Source organism: Colletotrichum jinshuiense, chromosome 2 (genome assembly GCF_051148585.1).
Source record: "Colletotrichum jinshuiense chromosome 2, complete sequence".
Taxonomy (NCBI): domain Eukaryota; kingdom Fungi; phylum Ascomycota; class Sordariomycetes; order Glomerellales; family Glomerellaceae; genus Colletotrichum; species Colletotrichum jinshuiense.
In genome coordinates, this window is record NC_139309.1 from 5,320,253 (window position 1) to 5,341,325 (window position 21,073).

Genomic DNA, 21,073 nt, shown 5'->3' on the forward strand with positions numbered 1-21,073 from the left:
TCCGCCTTCAGCCTGGGGCATATTGCAATTGGGCTGACCCGGGCTCCCATGAGATTACCCCCTTTTCCGTCTGTACCAACGTGGTGTTCGCGGCCGAGTTTTCTTCCCACCCGTCCCGCGCCTTGCATCCTAACCCGTCATTCGTTCTTGCTTGCTTGCTGGTCTGCTTCGCGGCCTCTCTGTCTCTCTCCCCCATCCCATCACCACATTCCTTCTTTCTTCACTTCGTCAATCATTCCTGTCTATTTTTTTGTTGTACAACTTTACTTCCTCGCCCCTCCCGGCGAGTAAGAGTAACAATGTCTAATTCAGTATTGGCTTGGGCACTTACACTCCTTACCACATCCACACTCGTTTCCGGCCTCAAGTACACCGCGAGCGAAGTCGACTACAACCTCAACACAAACAAGTTGGCAAAGACGCCATACGATTATTCGGGAAAGAGAGAGGAAGCTGGATTTAATTTCACAAAATCACCAACAAACTGGCGATTCCCCTACTATACGTTATTCATCGACCGATTCGTCAATGGCGACCCCGACAACGACAATGCCAACGGCACGCTATTCGAACATGATATCATGAGCAATCAGCTCCGCCACGGAGGAGATTTGGCGGGACTCGTCGATACGTTGGACTATATTCAGGGCATGGGCATCAAGGCTCTCTACATTGCTGGCTCGCCCTTCATCAACGATCCGTGGAAGGCGGATTCCTACTCGGTATGAGAAGAACCCTCTCCCCTCGTCACCGCCCACAGTGACATGAGCACGTGTGTATTGACGTGCCCAAGCCTCTCGACCTCACCCTCCTCGATAAGCACTTCGGCAACATCACGGCATGGCAGAAAGCCATAGACGAAATCCACGCAAGGGGCATGTATGTGGTTTTGGATCAGACAATGGCGACGTAAGTATCCAGAAGCTTGCAGCGGCATTGCCGTCACTCACTCTTCCTCTAGCATGGGTGATCTGATTGGTTTCAACGGATACCTCAACGCGTCTACTCCCTTCCTTACCGAAGAGCACAAGGTTCAGTGGAAGACCTCCCGAAGGTACCTCGATTTCGATATCGGCAACGAGTACAACGAAACCTGCGAGTACCCGCCTTTCTGGTTTGAAGACGGCAAGCCCGTCGGCGCAGATGTCACGGCACAGCTGAAGGGATGCTACGACAGTGACTTTGATCAATTTGGTGACATTGAGGCTTTCGGTGTTTTCCCCGATTGGCAGCGTCAATTGGCAAAGTTCGCTTCCGTGCAGGATCGTCTTCGTGAATGGGTTCCCTCGGTCCGCCAGCGTCTCGAGCTTTACTCTTGCATGACAATCCAGATGCTCGACATTGACGGCTTCCGTATCGACAAGGCTGTGCAGGTTACCGTCGATGCACAGGCTGAGTGGAGTACTGCTATGCGAAAATGCGCAAAGGATCTCGGCAAGGAAAACTTCATGGTCGTGGGCGAAATCACGAGTGGTAACACTCTGGGGTCCATCTATCTGGGACGCGGCCGTACTCCGGACATGGCTTCCAGCTTGGACCTCGAAACCGCCATCAGCATGTCGTCCACCTCCTCTGCGAGCTCCGGCAGCTTCTTGCGTGAACACGGTAAGAGTGCTCTTGACGCTGGTGCCTTCCACTACTCCATCTACCGTTTCATGACGCGTTTCCTCGGCCTAAGCGGTAATCTCGAGGCTGGTTACGATCTTCCGACCGACTGGGTCCAGACCTGGAACCAGATGATTTTGACAAACGATTTCTTCAACGCCAACACTGGAGAGTTCGATCCTCGCCACTTGTACGGTGTCACGAACCAGGACGTTTTCCGCTGGCCCGCCATCGAGCTCGGAACGGAGCGCATGCTTCTCGCCTACTTCATCACCACTATGCTTCTGCCTGGTGCCCCCTTGGTTTACTATGGCGAAGAGCAAAACTTCTACGTTTTGGACAACACTGCCGAGAACTACGTTTTCGGTCGTCAGGCCTTCTCCGCTGCTCAGGCGTGGAAGTATCACGGATGCTATGCAGGCGACAACTCGGTTTATGTCGGTTGGCCCATCTCCAAGGGCAAAAAGGGTTGCGAAGACGAAACCGTGTCGTACGATCATCGGGACCCCTCGGCCCCGGTTCGCAACTTCATGAAGCGCATGTTTTCCTTCCGCGTGCAGTACCCTGTTCTCGAGGGCGGCTGGCTTCTTGAACAGCTGTCCAACCAGACCAGAGGCGTTCAGTACAATGGAAGTTCAGTCGCGACCCAGACTGGAATCTGGAGCGTTGCGCGTGGTTACTTCAGCATTCAGAACAAGACGAACGAAGACCCCGTTTGGCTGGTTTACCACAACAGTCCGAACGAGACGACGTACACTTTTGACTGCAGCAGTGAGGACAACTCCTTCATTGCGCCGTTTGACGCCAAGACCAAGGTCAGAAACTTGTTCAGCACTGATGCTTCCATTACGCTCGAGAGCTCGTCCAAGGTGAACGGTTTCAAGGGTGCGAACCACGTTGCCGGTTGTCTCAGCAGTATCACCATGTCGCCCTTCGAGTTCCGCGCCTATGTCCCCGACGGCGACTGGATGGAGGTCCAGCCTGCCATCACTGGCTTCGAGCCTGGCCACGATTTCCCCATTGACTCGACAGATGCGAATGGGAAAATCCCCATCGCGTTCAAGTTCTCCACCAATATGCTCAGCTGCGACGCCGTCACGAATGCTGTTTCTGCCTACGTCAATGTCGATTCAAACACAAAGACCAATGTTACCTTTGACACCCCCACCTGCGGTCCCATGGATGCCATTGAGAAGGAGTCTTGGACGGGCGCTGTTGCTTCTGTCTGGAAATGGTCCGCCAACCTCCAGAATGTTCCCGATGGCATTGTCAAGATCACCATCAAGGACGTCAAGGCGGAAGGCGGAGGAAGCACGAACGCCACTGATCACTTCCTCGTCCGTTTCGGCAAGCCGTACAACCCCATCGTCTTCCCCAGCACTGCCAACTACTCTCGCTCGCTCATGCAGCAGAGCGGCGAAGAATATTTCATCAACCACTCCGCTGCTGGCGCTAACAAGTGGCGCTATAGCACCAACTGGGGTTCGACGTGGAGCAACTGGATGCCCTACACGGGTGCCAGGCAGCGCATGGTTCCTCAGGCCTGGAAGGGAACCGACCTCCAGAAATGGGAGGGCGAGCATCTGATGGTCCAGTACTGGAGCCAGCCTCTCGGCTCGTCTTCACTCATCCAGCACTCGGACAGCAGTGACATTCCCTACTCGCGCCGTTTCCCTCACATTTTCTTCCACGGACCCTTCAACAAGTGGGGTTACGATGCTGGTTTGCCAAACTTGATGACCCAAACTGGAGACAACACTTGGGAGCTGCACTTTATGTACGAATGGCCCGCCCAGATTCAGCTGAACCTTTGGGGTATCAACCCGGACAACCAGCCCGATGCCTCCTTCATTTACGGCGACCCCAACGGCGACGGTGTCCTTGACCGTCTGCCCCCTAGCAGTTTGTCCGACAACGTGGTCAACCTGACCTCGCCGCCTCCCATGCCCGCTCTCTCCTACAAGTTGGTTCTTAATGACGCTAACTGGAACTACGTCGCCGTTCCCCAGGGCAACATGTGGATTCAGATCATCTTCTTCTTTCTGCTTGGTCTCATGCCCATTGTCCTTGCCGGACTGGCGGGCTTGATCTACATGAAGGGATTCTACCAGGTCAAGATCAACAAGTCAGGTTTCTCCAAGAAGGGTTGGTTACCACTCAAGCTCGGGAATGAGTCCAACATTAACTTCGGCGAAAAAGGCAAAAGTCTCGAGATGTCCCAAATTCCTCCCTCTCCTCTCGTCACACCAGCTGCGGCTGCGGCCACCGGCGGCGTCCCCCGAAGGAAGGTCCTCATCGCCACCATGGAATACAACATCGACGACTGGAAGATCAGCATCAAGATTGGTGGCCTTGGTGTCATGGCCAAGCTCATGAGTCAAGCCCTTTCGCACGTCGACCTGATCTGGGTTGTCCCTGTTGTTGGCGACGTCGACTACCCCCTGGAAAACGAGGCCGAACCGATGTTTGTGGAGATTATGGGCGAGTCGTACGAGGTGAAGGTCTACTACCACATCAGCAACAATATCACGTACGTCATCCTCGATGCTCCGATCTTCCGTCAGCAAACGAAGGCCGACCCCTACATCGCCCGTATGGACGATCTCGAGAGTGCCGTCCTGTACTGCGCCTGGAACAGCTGTATTGCCGAGTCTATCCGCCGCTTCAACGTCGACATCTACCACATCAACGATTACCACGGTGCCGCCGCCCCCCTCTATCTCCTCCCGCAGACCGTCCCCGTCTGTCTGTCCCTGCACAACGCCGAGTTCCAGGGCATGTGGCCCATGAGAACCGAAGAGGAGCAAAAGGAAGTATACAGCGTGTTCAACCTCCCTCCTAAGGTCGTCAAGGACTACGTCCAGTATGGTTCTGCGTTCAACCTCCTACACGCCGCCGCAAGCTACCTCCGTATCCATCAGCGCGGGTTCGGTGCCGTCGGTGTGTCTAAGAAGTACGGCGACCGTTCTCTGGCCCGTTACCCTATTTTCTGGAGTTTGAAGAACATTGGCCAGCTGCCTAACCCCGATCCTTCCGATACCGGCGAATGGAAACCCGAAGAGGATATCTCGAACCACCAGGACGACATCAAGATCGACGAGACCTTCGAGGCTAACCGTGCCACTCTCCGGAGACAAGCCCAGGAGTGGGCCGGTCTCGAAGTCAACCCCAACGCCGATCTCTTCGTCTTCGTCGGCCGATGGAGTTTGCAAAAGGGTGTCGACCTGATCGCCGATATCTTCCCCAGCATCCTCGAGAAGTACCCCTCGACCCAGCTTATCTGCATCGGTCCCGTCATCGACTTGTACGGCAAGTTTGCGGCCCTCAAGCTTAACAAGCTCATGGAGAAGTACCCCAAGCGTGTCTTCAGCAAGCCCGAGTTTACCCAGCTTCCTCCTTACATCTTCAGCGGTGCTGAATTTGCCCTTATCCCCTCTCGTGACGAGCCCTTTGGTCTGGTCGCCGTCGAGTTCGGTCGTAAGGGTGCTTTGGGTGTTGGTGCTCGCGTTGGTGGTCTCGGCCAGATGCCTGGTTTCTGGTACACTGTCGAGTCCATGAGTCCCGCCCATTTGCTCCAGCAGTTCAAGCAAGCCATTATTTCCTCCCTCAACTGCAAGCCGAGAAAGCGAGCCCTCATGCGCGCATGGAGTGCCAAGCAGCGTTTCCCCGTCGCGCAGTGGATCAGACAACTCGACACTCTTTACAACGACTCCATCAAGATTCACAACAAGGAGGCTGCTAAGCAGAAGAAGGCCGGCGGCATCCGGAACCTGACGGACTCTTCGCTGAGATCGAGCGTCGCCGTCAGCGAGTTCGGTGCCGAGCTGACCCCAACCGGTTCAAGGGCCCCGTCGCCTCTGCCCCCGCCGAGTCGCATTGCCAGCCCCGCGGGCCGAATCAATTCGCCGGACCTACACACTCCCAACGTCCCGTGGTCGACCATCCCCTCTTCTCGTCGCAGCTCATTCTCTAGCTCCATCGGTGGCCGTGATAGCATGCTTGCGCCCCGAGAGAGCATGTTCGCTGGCGGTCGTGAGAGTATGATGAGCGTTGACAGCTTCGCCATCCGCGCTCAAAACGACGTCTCATCTCCTCAAACCGCCGGTTTTGAGGGTCTCGGCCTGCCCCAGCCAAGCTTTTACAAGCAGCAGCGCAACAGCTCCCAGCTGTCTCTGCCCGATATCGTTGGTGACCGCCACGACCTCAAGCTTCAAAACGTGGATCAGAACTTCACCGATAAGAACGGGGAGTTCTACGCAGAGTTCGAGCAGATGCTTAACGATCTGACGGCCAAGAACTCGTCCAATGACCTTTGCATCGAGAACTACCTCAAGAAGAGCGAGAAGAAGTGGTTCGCGAGGTACCGAGACGCCAAGCTTGGCCGAAGGGACCACAGCCGCTCAAGAAGTCCGGCGCCCAGCCGTCCAGGCTCCAGCAACGGTCTTGGTGCCAAATTCGATGGAGAGCGTGGTCGCAGCCGTACGCCAAGCGGGCTCACCGGCGCCTCTCGTTACGATGACAGCCCCATCGACGACGAATTCCTGTTGGGCGACAACTACAACGCCCCCACAGGTCTCAAGAAGTAAGTCTAATCTGCCCTGTCGCACTCATCTTTAGCAAAGCGCTAACCTTTCCCAGTCTACTGTCCATCCGCATCGGTGATTGGCCCGTCTACGCTTTCTTCCTCGCTTTCAGCCAGGTCATTTCCATCAACTCGTACCAGATCGTCCTCCTCACGGGCGAGACTAACCAGACACCCCTCAAGCTGTACATCGTTGCCGCGACGTACCTGGTCACCTCTGCTCTCTGGTGGATCATGGTCCGCTTCACCAAGTCCGTCTACGCTCTGTCGCTTCCGTGGGCTTTCTTCGGTCTGGCGTTCCTGCTCCTCGGTCTTTCTCCTTACATGTCGCCCTGGCAGAGCCGCGCTGCCATGCAAGACGCCGCCACTGCTATCTACGCAGCCGGTGCCAGCGCCGGTGCCCTGTCGTTTGCGCTTAACTTCGGTGACGAAGGCGGAGCCCCGACGAAACAATGGATCACGCGTGCCCTGGCCGTCTCCGGCATTGCCCAAGTTTACTCTCTGATGCTCTGGTACTGGGGATCTCTCACCCACACCCCGGAGACCTCCCCCATGGCCTTCTTCGACGGTACCAGCATTCCCAAGGCTCTCGTCGTCTGCGTTCCCGTCGCCATCCTCCTCTGGTCCATTGGCATCATCCTCTTCTTCGGCCTTCCCGACTACTACCGCCAGGCACCCGACAACATCCCCGGCTTCTACATCTCTCTCATCCGCCGCAAGCTTGTGCCCGTCTTCTTCATCATGATCATCATCCAGAACTACTGGCTGTCTGCGCCCTACGGCCGCAACTGGCAGTTCCTCTTTGCCTCGCAGTTCATCCCTGGATGGGGCGTGGTACTCCTCGCGCTGGGATTCTTCGTCGTTCTCTGGGCCATCATTCTCTACGTCTTCTCTTTCTTCTCCGAGAGCCACACCTGGCTTCTGCCAATTTTCGCCATCGGTCTGTGCGCGCCTCGGTGGGCGCAGATGCTTTGGGGAACGAGCAGCATGGGCATGTACCTCCCCTGGGCTGGTGGACCCGTTGGCTCGGCTATCCTGTCTCGCTGCCTCTGGCTCTGGCTTGGTCTGCTGGACAACATCCAGGGCGTCGGCCTGGGTATGATGCTGCTCGCGACGCTGACACGCCAGCACGTGTTGGCCGTTCTCATTGGCGCACAAATCGTGGGCAGTGCCTTCACGATGTTGGCGCGCGCGACGAGCCCGAACGCTCTGTCGCCCAACACGACCTTCCCCGACTTCTCCCAGGGCCTGATGCCTGGCGTTTCAAGTTACTGGTTCTGGATCTGCCTGGCATTCCAGCTGGTGATCCCCATCCTCTTCTTCAAGTTCTTCAGAAAGGAGCAGGTGTCGAAGCCGTAAAAATATCATGCAATCTGCGATGCGAAAAAAATACCCGGGGACGCGCCACAACAGCCGCCCCTTGTCACGTTGGTCTTGGTCAGGGCCGGTTCACTTCCGATTTATGGAGCTTTTGGTTGTATAATGATGTATAACTTTTTATATACACACTCGTAGAAAAAGCGTTTGTTATTAGCCCACGAATTGCGCATAGCAGGAAGAGACGGGGAAGGGGATGAAATACTGGATGTCTGGTCCTCGCCGTCTCGCATGTTCATCTTACTATATATCTTGTCATGGAGGGAGGCGAAATATCTCTGGCGGCAGCAACATTGCATGGAAAACATTTAGATTAGACTTACGCTATGCCCTCATTCTTTTTTCTCAAATCATGAACAATACATTTTTTGCTTTCACATACGGTCCTCTCTTGATGCATTGTGAGCGATTGCTTCTTTGGTGTCCTTGTCCAACACATGGGGAAAACGACATGCTTTTCATTCTGGCTGAGACTGGCTACGCAGACTTTTGAAAAAGCTCGTAACATTTGGCTCACAGGCCACCATCATGTTTGTCAAATTGGCTTGTATATGGCAGAAAGGAACTGGGTGTTTGGTCGAGGGTAGCAGGTGGTTGTGTGGCTTAGTCAGCCCTTTACATATGTCTTTGTTGGCGCCCATTCCTCGGCTGTCGATGTCCTTCAACAGGCCCTCTTCAGCTCGAAGATCTGGGTACTAACACAGAGCTAGCCTCACCACCAAGGTTTCATACCCAATTACCCTCGCTTTAGAAATAACGGCTTCAATCACTGCCGAGCCTTGATCAAGTCAACAGCCTGTGAACCGGGTTTGGTCAGCATCTAGTCGTCGCACACCCATGGAGTCGGGCTACCCACCTTCTCCGCCAGCATATACACCGTCTGCTGCGTGTTCGCCCCGGGCAGGAGCGGCATGATGCTCCCGTCGACGACGCTGAGCCTATCCGCCCCGTGGACGAGGAGGTCTTCCCCGACGACGCCGCCCATCTCCTTGGGCTTCTTCGCCGCCGTCGCGATTGGGTGAAAGTTGGTCGGGATGTACTGCTGGCGAATCCAGCTCTTCAGCGCCTCGCCCTTCACGTTCGCGCCCGGAGATGTCTCGCGGGGCTGGTACCGCGCGATGTCCGGGCTGCTCATGTACGCGCGCATGAAGCCAATGATCTCGACCATGATGTCCATGTCGACCGGGTTGCTGAGCGCGCGGTAGTCGACGACCGGCTCGGCCTCGGGGTCCGCGGGGTCGATGTTGATGGTGCCGTGGCTGACGACGTGCATGGCCATGACGATGCCGCCCGCCCCGCCCGTGAGTGGCAGCCACATCACGTTGGTGTTCCTGTCGCGCAGCAGCTTCGCGTGCAGCTTCTGGAAGGCCGCGTAGCCGGCGACCACGGTCGGGTGGGTGCCTGTCGGGAGGAATTTGGCGGGGTCCTGCGCCTCGTAGCGCGCCGCGATGGCCTCGAAACCCTCGGTGATTGTCGGCAGGCCGATCCACGCGCCGAGGTTCGGGGCCGCGACGCTTGCCGGGTTACCGTTCGCAGGCACGGCCGGCCCGGAGGGAGCGCCGTTGCCCCACTGGTACCCGACGCTAAGGTACGCGTGGTCCTGGAAATTCTGGCCCACGCCCGGCGTGTCGAGCAGCACGGGGATCCCGGCCGCATCCAGCAGCGGCTTTGGCCCGATGCCGCTGAGCTGTAGCAACTGCGGCGTGTGGACCGTCCCGGCGGCCAGGATCACCTCCTTGTTCGCCTTGACAGTTCTGCGCCGGCCGTCGCCATCGCGGGGGGAGAACTCGACCCCAGTCGCCGTCGTCCCGTCGAAGACGACCTTTCGGACTTTGTGCCGGGTGATGACCTCAAAGTTTGGTCTTGTAACCCCATCGTAATGGCCGGTCCGCGCATAGGACCTCCGGTACCTCTTGGGGTCGATTGAGGATGGGTACCAGAACAGGCCGTTGTCGCCGCCGGCACCGTCGAGCGGTACGTCCATCCTCGGCATCTTCTTAACCGCTTGATACATGGGTACTGCCGCATGTTAGAGATCCCTGATTTCATTTGACTGGTTTGACTCTTTCTCTCTCTTACTCAGCCGCGGGTTCTGGTATTCGGGGAACGAGGCGAAGATCTTGGTACCGTCCTCCATGCCCCAAGCATTCGGGTCCCAGGTGATGTTGAAGGCGCCCGCGAGCTCTTCTTCCGGGGGTGTGAAATAGACCGCCTGTGGGCTCGGTTAGCAACCAGGGGAGGCCCAGGACAGCAGCCGTAGGCGCACCCTCTTGAAATACGGAAGGACGCCGTCCCAGCCCCACGTCGAGTTGGGCCCTCCCAGCTCGGCCCAGCCGTCATATTCGACCCTGGTCCCACGGACCATGACCATGCCGTTAATGGCCGAGCTGCCGCCGACACAGCAGCCTATCCAGACGGCCTGCGTGCGGCTGTTCATCCCCGGCTGCGGGGTCGAGGTGATGTTGTACCGGATGCCAGGATCGTTGAAGTTGCGGCCTCCGCCGGCCTCGATGACCGCGTCCGAAACTTGGATAACGTCAGGGTCTGGGTTCTGGCACGGATCTCGCAGTAAGAACCGACTCCTCCAGACTTACCCAGATGGCAGTACTCTATTACGAGTACAGAATCTGCGCCCGGCGGTAAGTCAGCTGGGACCTTGGGCCCCGAGGGAGGGTACGGGGTCACCGACGTTTCCCATCCTCGCTCAGTCTGTCGGCAACGGTCAAGCCTGCCGTCCCGGCTCCGACGATGATGTAGTCGTAAGCGTCTTTGACCTGCTCCGCTCTTTCGAGCAGCGTCGCGGTCTCCAAAAGCATCGGCTTTGCGGCAGCAGGCGATGTCGCCGAGATGAAGGCGAGGGCGCCTGCGAGGGCAGCAATGGGCCGGATCATATTGTGAATTGGGCCAGCGGAATAGAACCTCTTTTCGTCAGAGGAGCTCGTCCATCTTTTGCGAGGAGTTCTGGTCCTTTATGGCCACCCGGCAGCGCCCAAATTCCAATCCCGTGTGCTGGCACCCAGCGTGCGACGTACCCCCCGGGGGGGAGGACCATCCCTTTGCCGATATCGAAGAGCGGTATTCATCCGTTGATTAAACGCGGGGAGAGTGAACTCGCATACGATGCAACACCGTGAATTGTTGGCGGTGCGGCCATTCGTAGGCTTAGGATCGAGGCGAGGGTCTCATTGGAAGATCCAGACGTTGGCGGCTGTGGGGTAAATCTGACAGTCAACTGGGTAGAGCCGGCAAACCCAGAAAGTTGTCACTTACCGGCAGCCAACGCCCGGTGCCAAGCCGCAGCGGATTCACCCGGGCGCGGCCAGCGTCGCCATGTGGCCATGCGGCCGGCACGAGCCTGATCTTGCATAGGAACTATCCAGACTGCGCGGGCGGCATGACCCGGGGACACCCTGGAGAGAGAGTAGCATCGGCTGATACAGCACGTCTTTTTGCCTGTTATGGCGGTCTCTTTGTTTCTCCCTTGTCGATATTGCCGCCTCTCTTTGTTGCAAACCTCTATAACTTGTCTCTTCTTTGGTCGTGCCTTATTGTTGCCTTGTGTTCTATCCGGAAACTCACAGGAGGAAAAGGGCGGAACTGACGAGAGCAGGGGGTCTGTCTCGGTGGACCATCCGAAGCGGTCCCAAGGCCAAGACACCAAGATTGCAAGGTCCTGAGCCCCGAGACCCGAGAGATCGCTTAAATGCCACCGCTCAGATGCTGCAACAGGAGGGGAATGAGGGGGGTCATAAATGGGTCGCCGTCGCCAAGGCTCGTACAACGGCTCACAGTATAGCACGATATTTGTTTTCTCACATCTCAAGTACTTGCGTACCCCCGGTGTTGTTTAGACCATCCCACCGGGACTACTGATATCATCCCACCCAAGGCTGATTGGGTGGAGGGAGAGGAACGGCGGATGAGAGTTGGCAAGCGCAGAGAACTAACAGCAGTTATGCTGATGAAGCAGTCACAATACCCGGTGGCGGGTGACATTTTTTGGCTAGACTTTCCACGATTATACGCGGTGTTTGCGCTCCAAAAGTACAACCAGAAACCAGAAACCTTCATTGCTTGCACTGCTTGAACATCAGGCCAGTTTCCCTGCAACGTGTTGGGGCAGGGAGCTCTCATGAATCGAACGTGATGACCCCAGTTGGCAGTATACACATGGGCTTGCTGATCAGCAGCATGCAATTTTTTTGGTCTCCTGGGAAGCGATACGCTGCGCGCGCTCCTCATCTCGTTGCCTTCTTTCCCCTTGCTTCTTTCTTTCTTTTCCTGTTTTCTTCTTTTTTTCATAGGAGGGGGAGGGGGGCAGTTGGTTGGCGACAACGCCGAGTTTGGATCGTCTCATGAACTGAACTGGTCGTGCCGAACCAACTGTAACTCTGGCACCAACCGCCCGTTCTGGGGTAATGAAGACCTGGGGCGCGGCTCTCGCGATTATCGGGCCCTTTAAATGTTCGAGATAGTGTTCTCCGAAGCCGGCCCATTCGTTATCCAAGCCCCTATGTCACCGCATCTCCAAATACGAAGAAACACATCCTAGCGTGCATGTCGAAATATAACAGAATTCGCAGGAATAGAGTGACGCCCTAATAAACCAAGCTCAAGACGGCAGGTCGATGCAAGGCACAAAAGGCTCGGGTGATTTGAGTGCTGGCCGCCATTGGCGAATTGTGGGCCGCAATTGCTTGGCCTACACGGTGAGGTCGCCTCGGGGGTGGGGATGCCACTGCGACGGCTGCCGAAATGGGACAAGCAACCGGGGGGTTTTGATTCTCTGCATGCCGCGGGTATCAGTGCCAATACGAGATCGCCAGAACGCAATAGCATCACGCGAGGCCGGCTTCGTCTCTGCGTTGCGGTCCATGGGGCGCGCTCATAAAAGGGCGCGCGACGCCCGGCTGCGGTCGTCAAGTGGGACAAAGGGGACAGCCAAGGCATCGACCAACCCTCAGTTCGACCGTCGAGATACACATTCGTTTAGTGATCGACCATGCGCGTCACCGGCGCCCTCGTTTCCGTGCTGGCTCTGGCCGGCACGGGCGCCGCCAGCATCTCCCGACGTGCCGTCGACGAGGAAGTCCGTCCGTCCAACGAGACCGTCGTCGCGCCCAATAAGTTCATCATCGAACTTGAACAGGTACGCCCCCCAGTCCGCCAGTTCAACGAGAGGCTTCGGGACAGGATGACCAACACACTTTGATAGGGAGCCGACCAGGACGCCGTAGTCCAGCAACTCCGGACCCGGCCCGGCAGCAAGATCCTCAAGGTCTTTGACTCGTCCGTCTTCAAAGGCATCGCAGTCGAGTCCGACAGCGAGAACACGGACTCGCTCGAGGCGCTGCTGCCGGTCGTCAAGGCATGGCATTCCACCCGCATCCAGCTCGCCCCGGTCGTCACTGGGGAGTCATTCAGCGACGATGCCACGGCGCTCAACTATGACATCCACTGGATGACGGGCGTGGACAAGCTGCACGAACAGGGCATCCTGGGTAAGGGCGTCAAGGTCGGCATCGTTGACACCGGCACTGAGTACACCCATCCTGCTGTAGGCTTCACCCGTCGCGGATGTTTTTATATGATGACTAACGAGACTCTCGATAGCTCGGTGGATGCTTCGGAGCCGGCTGCAAGGTCGCTGCCGGATATGACTTTGTTGGTGACAACAGTGAGTTCAGGACTTACCAAGCTTGAAATATTCAAAGCATGGCTGACATGCGCAGGCTATTGGCCTTACCCTGGCGAAGAGCGACAGCCTGACGAGGACCCCATGGACCAGGCTGGTCATGGAACTCACGTCGCTGGCATTGTCGCCGGCAAGAGCGATGAGTAAGTTGACTACATATCCATGACCCCGGGCGTTTTCTAAATTAACTCGTTCCATCAGGTTCACCGGAGTTGCCCCGGAAGCTACCATCTACTCTTACAAGGTCTTTGGTCCTAACGTAAGTCGTCGTGAACCTGGTCAACTATCATTTTGCCGCATTGCTGATCCCCGTGGCAGGAGGGCACCGGTGAGGAAGTGTTGATTGAGGCCTTCATCCGCGCATTCGAGGACGGCGTCGATATCATCACCGCCTCTGTTGGTTCCGTTGGCGGATGGTCCGACAACGCCTGGGCTCTCGTTGCCGACCGCATCGTGGAGCAGGGCGTCGTCGTCACCATCGCCGCCGGCAACTCGGGCGAGGTCGGTCCCTTCTTCGCCAGCAGCGGCTCCTCCGGCAAGGAAGTTCTCGCCGTGGGTTCCGCCGACGCCTCCATCGTCTCCGCCCGCCAGTTCGCCGGCACCTTCAACCTCGACGGGCAGTCCAACCGGACCATCCTCGGCTACCGCCCTGCCGAGGAGATGTTCCCTGCCGAGATCGTTGGCTGGCCCATCGTCCCCATCACCCTCAACATCAGCGTCGAGAATGATGCTTGCGAGCCTCTGCCCGAGGGATTGAACCTGACGGGCACCATCCCGCTCGTGCGGTTCGACGAAGGTTGCCAGGATTACATCAGACAGAGATGGGTCCAAGAGCGTGGTGCTAAATTCATGCTCTTTTACATGGTCGACAGAGCTGTTCTCGGCTCCTCGGGTATCGGCTGGGCGCAGAGCGACTGGGGTCTTCTCTCCAAGAATGCCGGCGAGGCCATCGTGAAGACCGTCATTGCCGGCGGTAATGTCACTGCCGACTTTTCCCTGGATCAGACCACCAACTACGTCGCCATGGAGAACGCTGGCGGCGGCAAGCCTTCCCAATTCACTTCCTGGGGAGGCACCTTCGACCTCGAGGTCAAGCCCGACATCACCGCCCCCGGCGGCAGGATCTTTGCCCCGTTCATCGGCAAGCGGTACCGCGACCTCTCCGGCACGAGCATGGCCTGTCCCTACGTCGCCGGTGTTGCCGCTCTCTATATCAGCGCCCACGGGGGCCGCTCCAAGCACGGCGCGGGCTTCGCCAAGACGCTGCACTCCCGCATCGTCGCCTCTGGCCGCGCTCTCCCTTGGTCCGACGGCAGCACCAAGGACTTTGGCCTCTGGGCCCCTCCTCTGCAGGTTGGAACCGGTCTGATTGATGCCGTCGCCGTGCTCGGCGCCACTTCGCAGCTGTCCGGCGAGACAAAGTTCGCGCTCAACGACACGCACCACTTTTCGCGGTACCACCAGGTCGACATCACCAACACCGGCACCACGGAGTTGGAGTACGTCTTCGGGGTGCAGGAGGCCGCCGGCTTCGAGTCGTACTGGACCGCCGAGGCCGCGGATGCGGGAATCAACGCCGTTCCTCGTATCAAGGACCTTGTCGAGATTGAGCCGTTCCAGATTGGCACCCCCGTGAGCCTGCCCTCCGGCACATTCAAGGTCGGGCCCGGCCAGACCAAGACTGCCAAGTAAGTTCACCAAGACACAGGTTCGAAGGGAGGAGATTGGCTAACGGACTCAAGGTTCTCCTTCGACATCCCCCAGGGCCTCAACGCCACGAGACTTCCCGTCTTCAGCGGCAAGATCGTCATCGCCTCTAGCAGCGGCGACGTGCTCTCGGTGCCCTACTACGGTGCGCTCAAATGCCCCCCTCCTCTTGGCTCACCCTTGTACTAATCATCATTTGCAGGCGTCGGCGGTAGCGTCAAGCATGAGATTGCTGACATGTACTACACCTCTTATGGATACCCACGCATCGTCTCCGGCGTCAACCGCACCGCGATCTCCGATACCCCGAGGTAAGCTATCGATACCCTTCTGAACGAAGAGCTTCGTAACTAACTCGAGTCCGATAGCTTCACTTTCGACCTCTCCCTCGAGAAGCAAGACTTTGTCAGAGCCCAAATCGCCCTCACCTGGGGCACTCGCGAGCTCCGCTGGGATGTAAGTTACCCACTAAATATCGCCTCCGACTTCTCCAGGCATGTTGCCTCTCTTGACTTCAAAGACTGACCACAAAAGGTCTACGAATCAACCTACCAAGAGCGTGAATGGGTCCACCCCCCGGTCGCCGGCCAGAACAAGCACGTCGGCTCCGTCGTCAGTTTCGACGTCTACAACACCGTCAACTACCCCTTCTTCGACCCTGCCACGGACAGCGTCAACAACAGCTACTCGTACCCCCTGCCAAACCAGTCCCGCGATTCTCCGTTTGAGTCGTGGTGGCTCGGCAAGCTGGCGGATGGCAGCCAGATTAAGCCCGGCAAGTACAAGTTAGTATACCTTGGACATTCCTCGTGGTCTAGCGCTCAAAACTAACCCCCTCGTTACCAGGTGGCGCATCGCCGCTTTGAAGCCGTTTGGCAACGCCAAGGCGTCGGATAACTGGGACATTTTCGAGACTCCCACTTTCGAGGTCCTCCCCCTCGCTGGAAACTCCACCGCTCTCCGTAACAGAGCACTGTGAAGGACGTTATCGTAGAAATTCCGTAGAACAAAGATAATTGAATCCGTTTTCTTCCTCGCGCGCCGTACGTCTCTAGAGCGGGTCACACTCGACACAAGCAGGTCATTCTATCGAAACCAGCTCATCCCCCGCCGGCGTCGCGGCCGGCTCCGCCTTCTTGTCCCCCTTCCCGTCCCCGTGATCCTTTCCAAACATATTCTTCTCGTCGAACCAGTTGTCGGTCTGCTCGAGCCCCGACTTTGCAAGCCGGTCCGCCTCCTTGTTGTCCTTCTTGGGGACCTGCCAGAACTCCACCGCTACGCCCAGCTTCCCCAGCATCATCATCGTGAGCATCAGGTTGTCCCACAGGTCCTCGTTCTTGACCTTCTCCCCCTTGGAGTTCTTCCACCCGTTGGCCAGCCACTTCTTCATGTGCGGCGCCTCCCCACCCTTCCCGCCTGCGACGCCCTCCACGAGGTAGGCCGAGTCGCTCTTGATGACGACGTGGCTCAGCTTGAACGGCGCCTTGGTCCTGCCGCCGGGCCGCCCGCCGTGCGGGATGCCGCCGTGCTGCGCGATCCACGCCACCTCCATCAGGCCCGCGATAGCGGCGTACAGCTCGGCGCGCTGCTGCGTGTGCTGTGGGCGGTCCCTGCCGTCGCTGCCGTCCGTGTCGCGCATGACGTGGCCGCGGTCCGCGGCGTCGGGGACCCTGCACGCGCGGTTGCTCAGGTTCTGCGGGCCGAAGAAGACGCCGACGGCGGACCTGTCGGGCGGCGAGTCCGGGCTGTTCTGCGGCGGGCAGACGCCGTGCACGGCGATGACAAGGGAGTCTGTGTGGTACGACGGCGGGCGGCCGCCGCCGCCGACGGGGGGCGCCGACGGCGCGGCGTGGCAGCGCACGTGAGAGAAGTTGAAGTTGCCGATGGTGCCTGGGACCTCGAGGTTGGCGGTGTCCGCGCCGTAGAGCTCCGCGTGGTCTGTTGGGAAGCGGCGGACGACGTAGCCGTCCGAGTCCGGCTCGACGAGCTGGCCGATGCGGTGGTTGACGTGGGGGTCGTGCTTGGGCTGCTGAGCGGGACTCATCTTTGCGGGTTGAGTGAGATTTCGATTTGGCTCACGATATGGGGACGAGCCGATACGGGTTTTGGGTTCAATTGGAGATTTGATCTATTGAAAAGAAAAGAAGTAGGGGGAAAGGGGCTGGCAGTCTCTGAAATTTTGAGTGGCGGTCACTTTGGGGGGGACGTATGGAGGCGACGGGGCGTGGATGAGAATGGCGATGGTGAGCAAGGGCTGAGGTGAAAGCTTCGCGGTGGTGGGGAAGCGATGAGACACTGGAAATTTGCGGATAAGCCGCAGCAACCTCGGATTTTTGCTAGCCCGGGCATGCTTCCATTCCCCTCTTCCGGCTTCCTCGTCCTGCCACTGCTCGGCGGCAACCAGCGTTTGCGACAAAAGGCAAGTCGCCGGTGCATAAAATTCGAATCCCCTTCTCAGAGTTGGTCAAAGGACCCTTCTTCTTTGCCGGTGCCCGGGGTGGGCAAACGGCGCCGAAGAGGTAAGGCGGTCGGGTTCGGAGATCGGAAATGTGGGGACAATGGAGGGACTGGATCGGTTTTCATCGAATCCAATGTATCCCGCCGGGAGGCCCACCAATTCTCGCCGAGACATTCCTCCGTGGAGAGGAGGTAACTCCAAATAAACCTCTTCTCGTCATCGTTCCAACCTAGGTACCTTGCGGGCGTTTGGCATTTCGTTTCCAAGCCGTTTGGCATCCAGCCCTGGGCCGCCCGAATGCCGATGGAACACCTTGCAAAGTCCGAATGTCTTAAGGATACATGCCTAGGATGCGATGTTCGTTTCGGCAACGGGTCAAGACATGCTAATTATGCCTGCGGGATTTATTGTGCAAGACGCTTTATTCGCGCTCTTCGCTGTGGTTCTTTCGGTCCATCCCGCCCCCAAGACAACAATCCATCGATATGGATCCTCGTCGATGTGGTTCCGCGTCCTTGGGTGTATCCTCGTCACTCGAAGCTGTCTAAATATCTTTACACATTGCAAAGTTAGAACAGACATGCAACCATCACTTATCTCGCGTTATTTGATTATACAACGGTTTGAATGCTCTTGGGCGAAAGAAGGCAACGAAGGATGGTCTTGGGTTCGTCACGTCTCGGCCATGTCCTGCGAACTATAGTCTCCGTCCGTAACCTTTCATCTTGAGTTGTTTCAGCTGAATAATAGGCAACAGGTAACATGTATAGAGGTCAAAAAACGAGGGTTGTCCGGTTGCCTACACAAGTTTCACTGCAAGCATATCGCAGATGAGGACGAAGACAAACAAGAGCCCCAAGCAAAAAATTCGCTTGGTGCATTGGCGTCTCAACCACATTCAAGAGAATTGGTTTGTTGCAGCTTGATGCCGTCAACGACCGACCGTGACCGACCGTGCTGGCTGGGGGGTAGTTGCAGGGCCTCTTTTATGAGTCTAAATTCTGGCTGGTGCCCATTAGAGGCCGACCGCAATTCAATTTATTTCGAGATTTTCTTTCGTATATTATAAGACTTCTCCTTTTGTCTCTCCGTATTTCAATTAGTCCTCTCTCAGCTTGGCCTCTTGTTGATGCAAACCGGCCGTCCTCGTTTTCAAGTCGTCCACAACGTGCTTCAGTGCTCGCGTTTCTAATAGTCACCGCTATGCAAGCACTTGCATGTATATTTAAAATGTGTGAATAGCATTCATGAAGGCTTTAAGTTGTCTGCCATGATGTCGTAAGGCTGTTTGGGTGGTGATTTTCGTCAGCAAACGAGTGAGTTGAGTGACTGAGTGGAGAAAGTGAGAAATCGTGTAATGTGATTGGCCGAGTCGAGGTCGCTCCTACATAATCCTCCAGAGTGAAGTTGAACCACCTCCCTTTATGTTTGCAATGTACTCTCTTCGGAATCTATAACTATACACTAGTAACATAATATAGCACCAGTTAATATGGCTGTTGGGCGTGAAGTGAATATATTGCTACATTCACTACCGTCACTCTCAAAAAGTACTAATGAAGCACCTCTTGCATCAGCCAACTCACTTTCGGCTGGGTTTGTAATGACAATCATCCTCGGGAGCGCGCTACAGGGATATCATACGACCATCGAGCCAAGTAGAATGCGGCTCGGAAATTCATTGAGCCAACCGCTCGAGATTCGGTATGTTCAATTGGAGAATGGCATACAAATCTAATAGCAAGACCATTTCAGGGTTTTAAGCAACAAGCTCCAGCCTGGCAAATGCACGAATTGACATGAGATTCCCAGTTCCTCTTCGACATAATTATAAATCAATCTGCTGAGTATTTCCATCTTTTGCCACTCAGCAATCGCTCCGCCATAGCTATACCATGGGGGGCTGTCAGAAGAGGATGAGGCGCACGTCACCATCCAGAACCAGGCCACTGACACTGGGCCTGGCGATTTACATATGATTATCCGCAATCTTGGTTACATAGAATGTAATGAAGAAATGATTTTCGGGCAGAACAGTTGCTGCGTTGCTGAACGCAACCCCGTCGCTATCACTGAGTGACTAGTAGTTCTCGGTGGCGTTCCACCGCCGTCCGTGTTCCGGCATCACTGCCCTTTGGACTAATTGTCGGTAATTACTGGTATAAGCGCCATCCCCATGAGAAAATTCCGCTGGCATGCCTTGGTTGACCTAGATATGCCTGACACCGAGGCTCATAACCCTATGGGATCAGCCCACTCCCCCGTACCGCTTGGCTACAACGGCATGTTGCGTGTTGCGCCATGCCTACGTCTTTCAAAGAAAGGAATTTGGAGCAAACGGTACGATAAAAGTCAATGCCAATTTTATACCTCCGCGTACATAAGAGACACTGATAAGGTGCGAAGAACCTCTCTCAAGTGCCATAAAGTTGACCCATTTACCAATCGATGAAGCTTGATTTGTTGAAGTATTCACTTGAATACTTCCGTGTTTACTTCTTTTAATGGCTCAAGACAGAAGCTCTACGAAGAGGCATTCTGGACCCGAATCTAAGTTCCCTGTGTCATGAGGATAGTAAGCACTGCCCAGAAATCTATCTCAGCACCACAGTATTCATGACTAGTCACGTTGAGGTAACGGCGTTCTCCATCTCTTTCCCCTAATTCCATACAGGAATGTGGTGGGAATGTGTGTTTTTTAACGATTGATCGACACTCAAGAAAACGTATCTTCCACCTCACTGTTCGTCGCTCTGTCATCAACAGGATACGTTACCTCTGCGCCACCTGGTAAGTAAACTAGTACTCATCGTCTTTAACCTGTCATTGTCGTGGATTATTGCTTCGTTTTAGAAGCTGCGACTTCACTTTGTAAGCATATTCAAGGGCAATTGAGACCATGGTTTGTATTAATATCCTCTCGCCATGTCATATATACCATACATCAACAAATACTACCGAGGAATGTTTACCGTAGGTTTCCGCCTCATCGAATACATTGTCATGTCTCCCGGTGCTTACGTATTTCGTTGGCCTGGTCCGTTCTATTTTCAGTTGATGAGGCTTCCCGTGGTGCTGGCATGTTGTCGATGTGAGCGTCTTGTGAAATGAACTATATATTTGACGCAGACAGTGACTAGGTCATATCTGAACCCAGATCACCATCTCGCGGTTCTTTGAGCTATTCACTGCAAAGTTAAGTGCTCAAGCAGAGACATGGGTGACTATACAAACCGGAGACAAAAGCCAGCTTGCGTTGGAATACTGCGATGTGTCCCCTTCGGCCTTTTGACGCTGTCTACGGGAGTCCTGGAAAGGCCAATAGCTTGACTTTCAAATTACCTAACTGAACTGCCACATTAACAGCATGGGATACAAGAGTAGAGGGCATCTGTATTTGCATTTCGAGAATTTCGAAATTGAGTTTTCATACTCAGCCACACAGCTTCCTGCTTTGTCACCACCATATCAACATAGTAGAAGGGCATGTAATCCCTTGAGACAGTAGTAATCAGGGATAATAGCCAGATGTGTTCCCATAGGGGAGAGGCCTAACCAGCGTTACATGGCGAATATGAGGAGGGAACCAGCAAGCGTTCAGTATCCGAATTTGCGAGGCTTGGATTCTGCGAAACCATGCCGATGGTAG

General features: G+C 56.0%; 4 protein-coding genes across 4 annotated transcripts; 2 read left to right on the forward strand and 2 right to left on the reverse strand.

The window, feature by feature from the left end:
• Window positions 1-299: 299 nt before the first annotated feature.
• EsH8_II_001386 (uncharacterized protein) lies at window positions 300-7,546 on the forward strand (the record flags this gene model as incomplete). The annotated part of the gene is made up of 4 exons (XM_083264684.1): window positions 300-722; window positions 794-909; window positions 962-6,187; window positions 6,244-7,546. The coding sequence occupies 4 exons, from the start codon at window positions 300-302 to the stop codon at window positions 7,544-7,546; spliced, it is 7,068 nt and encodes a 2,355-aa protein (XP_083122006.1).
• Window positions 7,547-8,330: 784 nt separating this feature from the next.
• On the reverse strand, window positions 8,331-10,455 carry EsH8_II_001387 (GMC family oxidoreductase; the record flags this gene model as incomplete). Its single annotated transcript, XM_083264685.1, has 6 exons — window positions 8,331-8,360; window positions 8,421-9,583; window positions 9,644-9,776; window positions 9,831-10,090; window positions 10,159-10,191; window positions 10,254-10,455. 6 exons carry the CDS (start codon window positions 10,453-10,455, stop codon window positions 8,331-8,333), a joined length of 1,821 nt encoding a protein of 606 aa, XP_083122007.1.
• A 2,111-nt stretch (window positions 10,456-12,566) lies between these two features.
• Window positions 12,567-15,945, forward strand: EsH8_II_001388 (uncharacterized protein; the record flags this gene model as incomplete). The annotated part of the gene is made up of 11 exons (XM_083264686.1): window positions 12,567-12,713; window positions 12,780-13,121; window positions 13,178-13,241; window positions 13,297-13,402; window positions 13,461-13,518; window positions 13,578-14,947; window positions 15,002-15,111; window positions 15,169-15,277; window positions 15,335-15,422; window positions 15,501-15,751; window positions 15,813-15,945. 11 exons carry the CDS (start codon window positions 12,567-12,569, stop codon window positions 15,943-15,945), a joined length of 2,778 nt encoding a protein of 925 aa, XP_083122008.1.
• A 102-nt stretch (window positions 15,946-16,047) lies between these two features.
• Window positions 16,048-17,010, reverse strand: EsH8_II_001389 (uncharacterized protein; the record flags this gene model as incomplete). Its single annotated transcript, XM_083264687.1, has 1 exon — window positions 16,048-17,010. One exon carries the CDS (start codon window positions 17,008-17,010, stop codon window positions 16,048-16,050), a length of 963 nt encoding a protein of 320 aa, XP_083122009.1.
• Window positions 17,011-21,073: the final 4,063 nt, after the last annotated feature.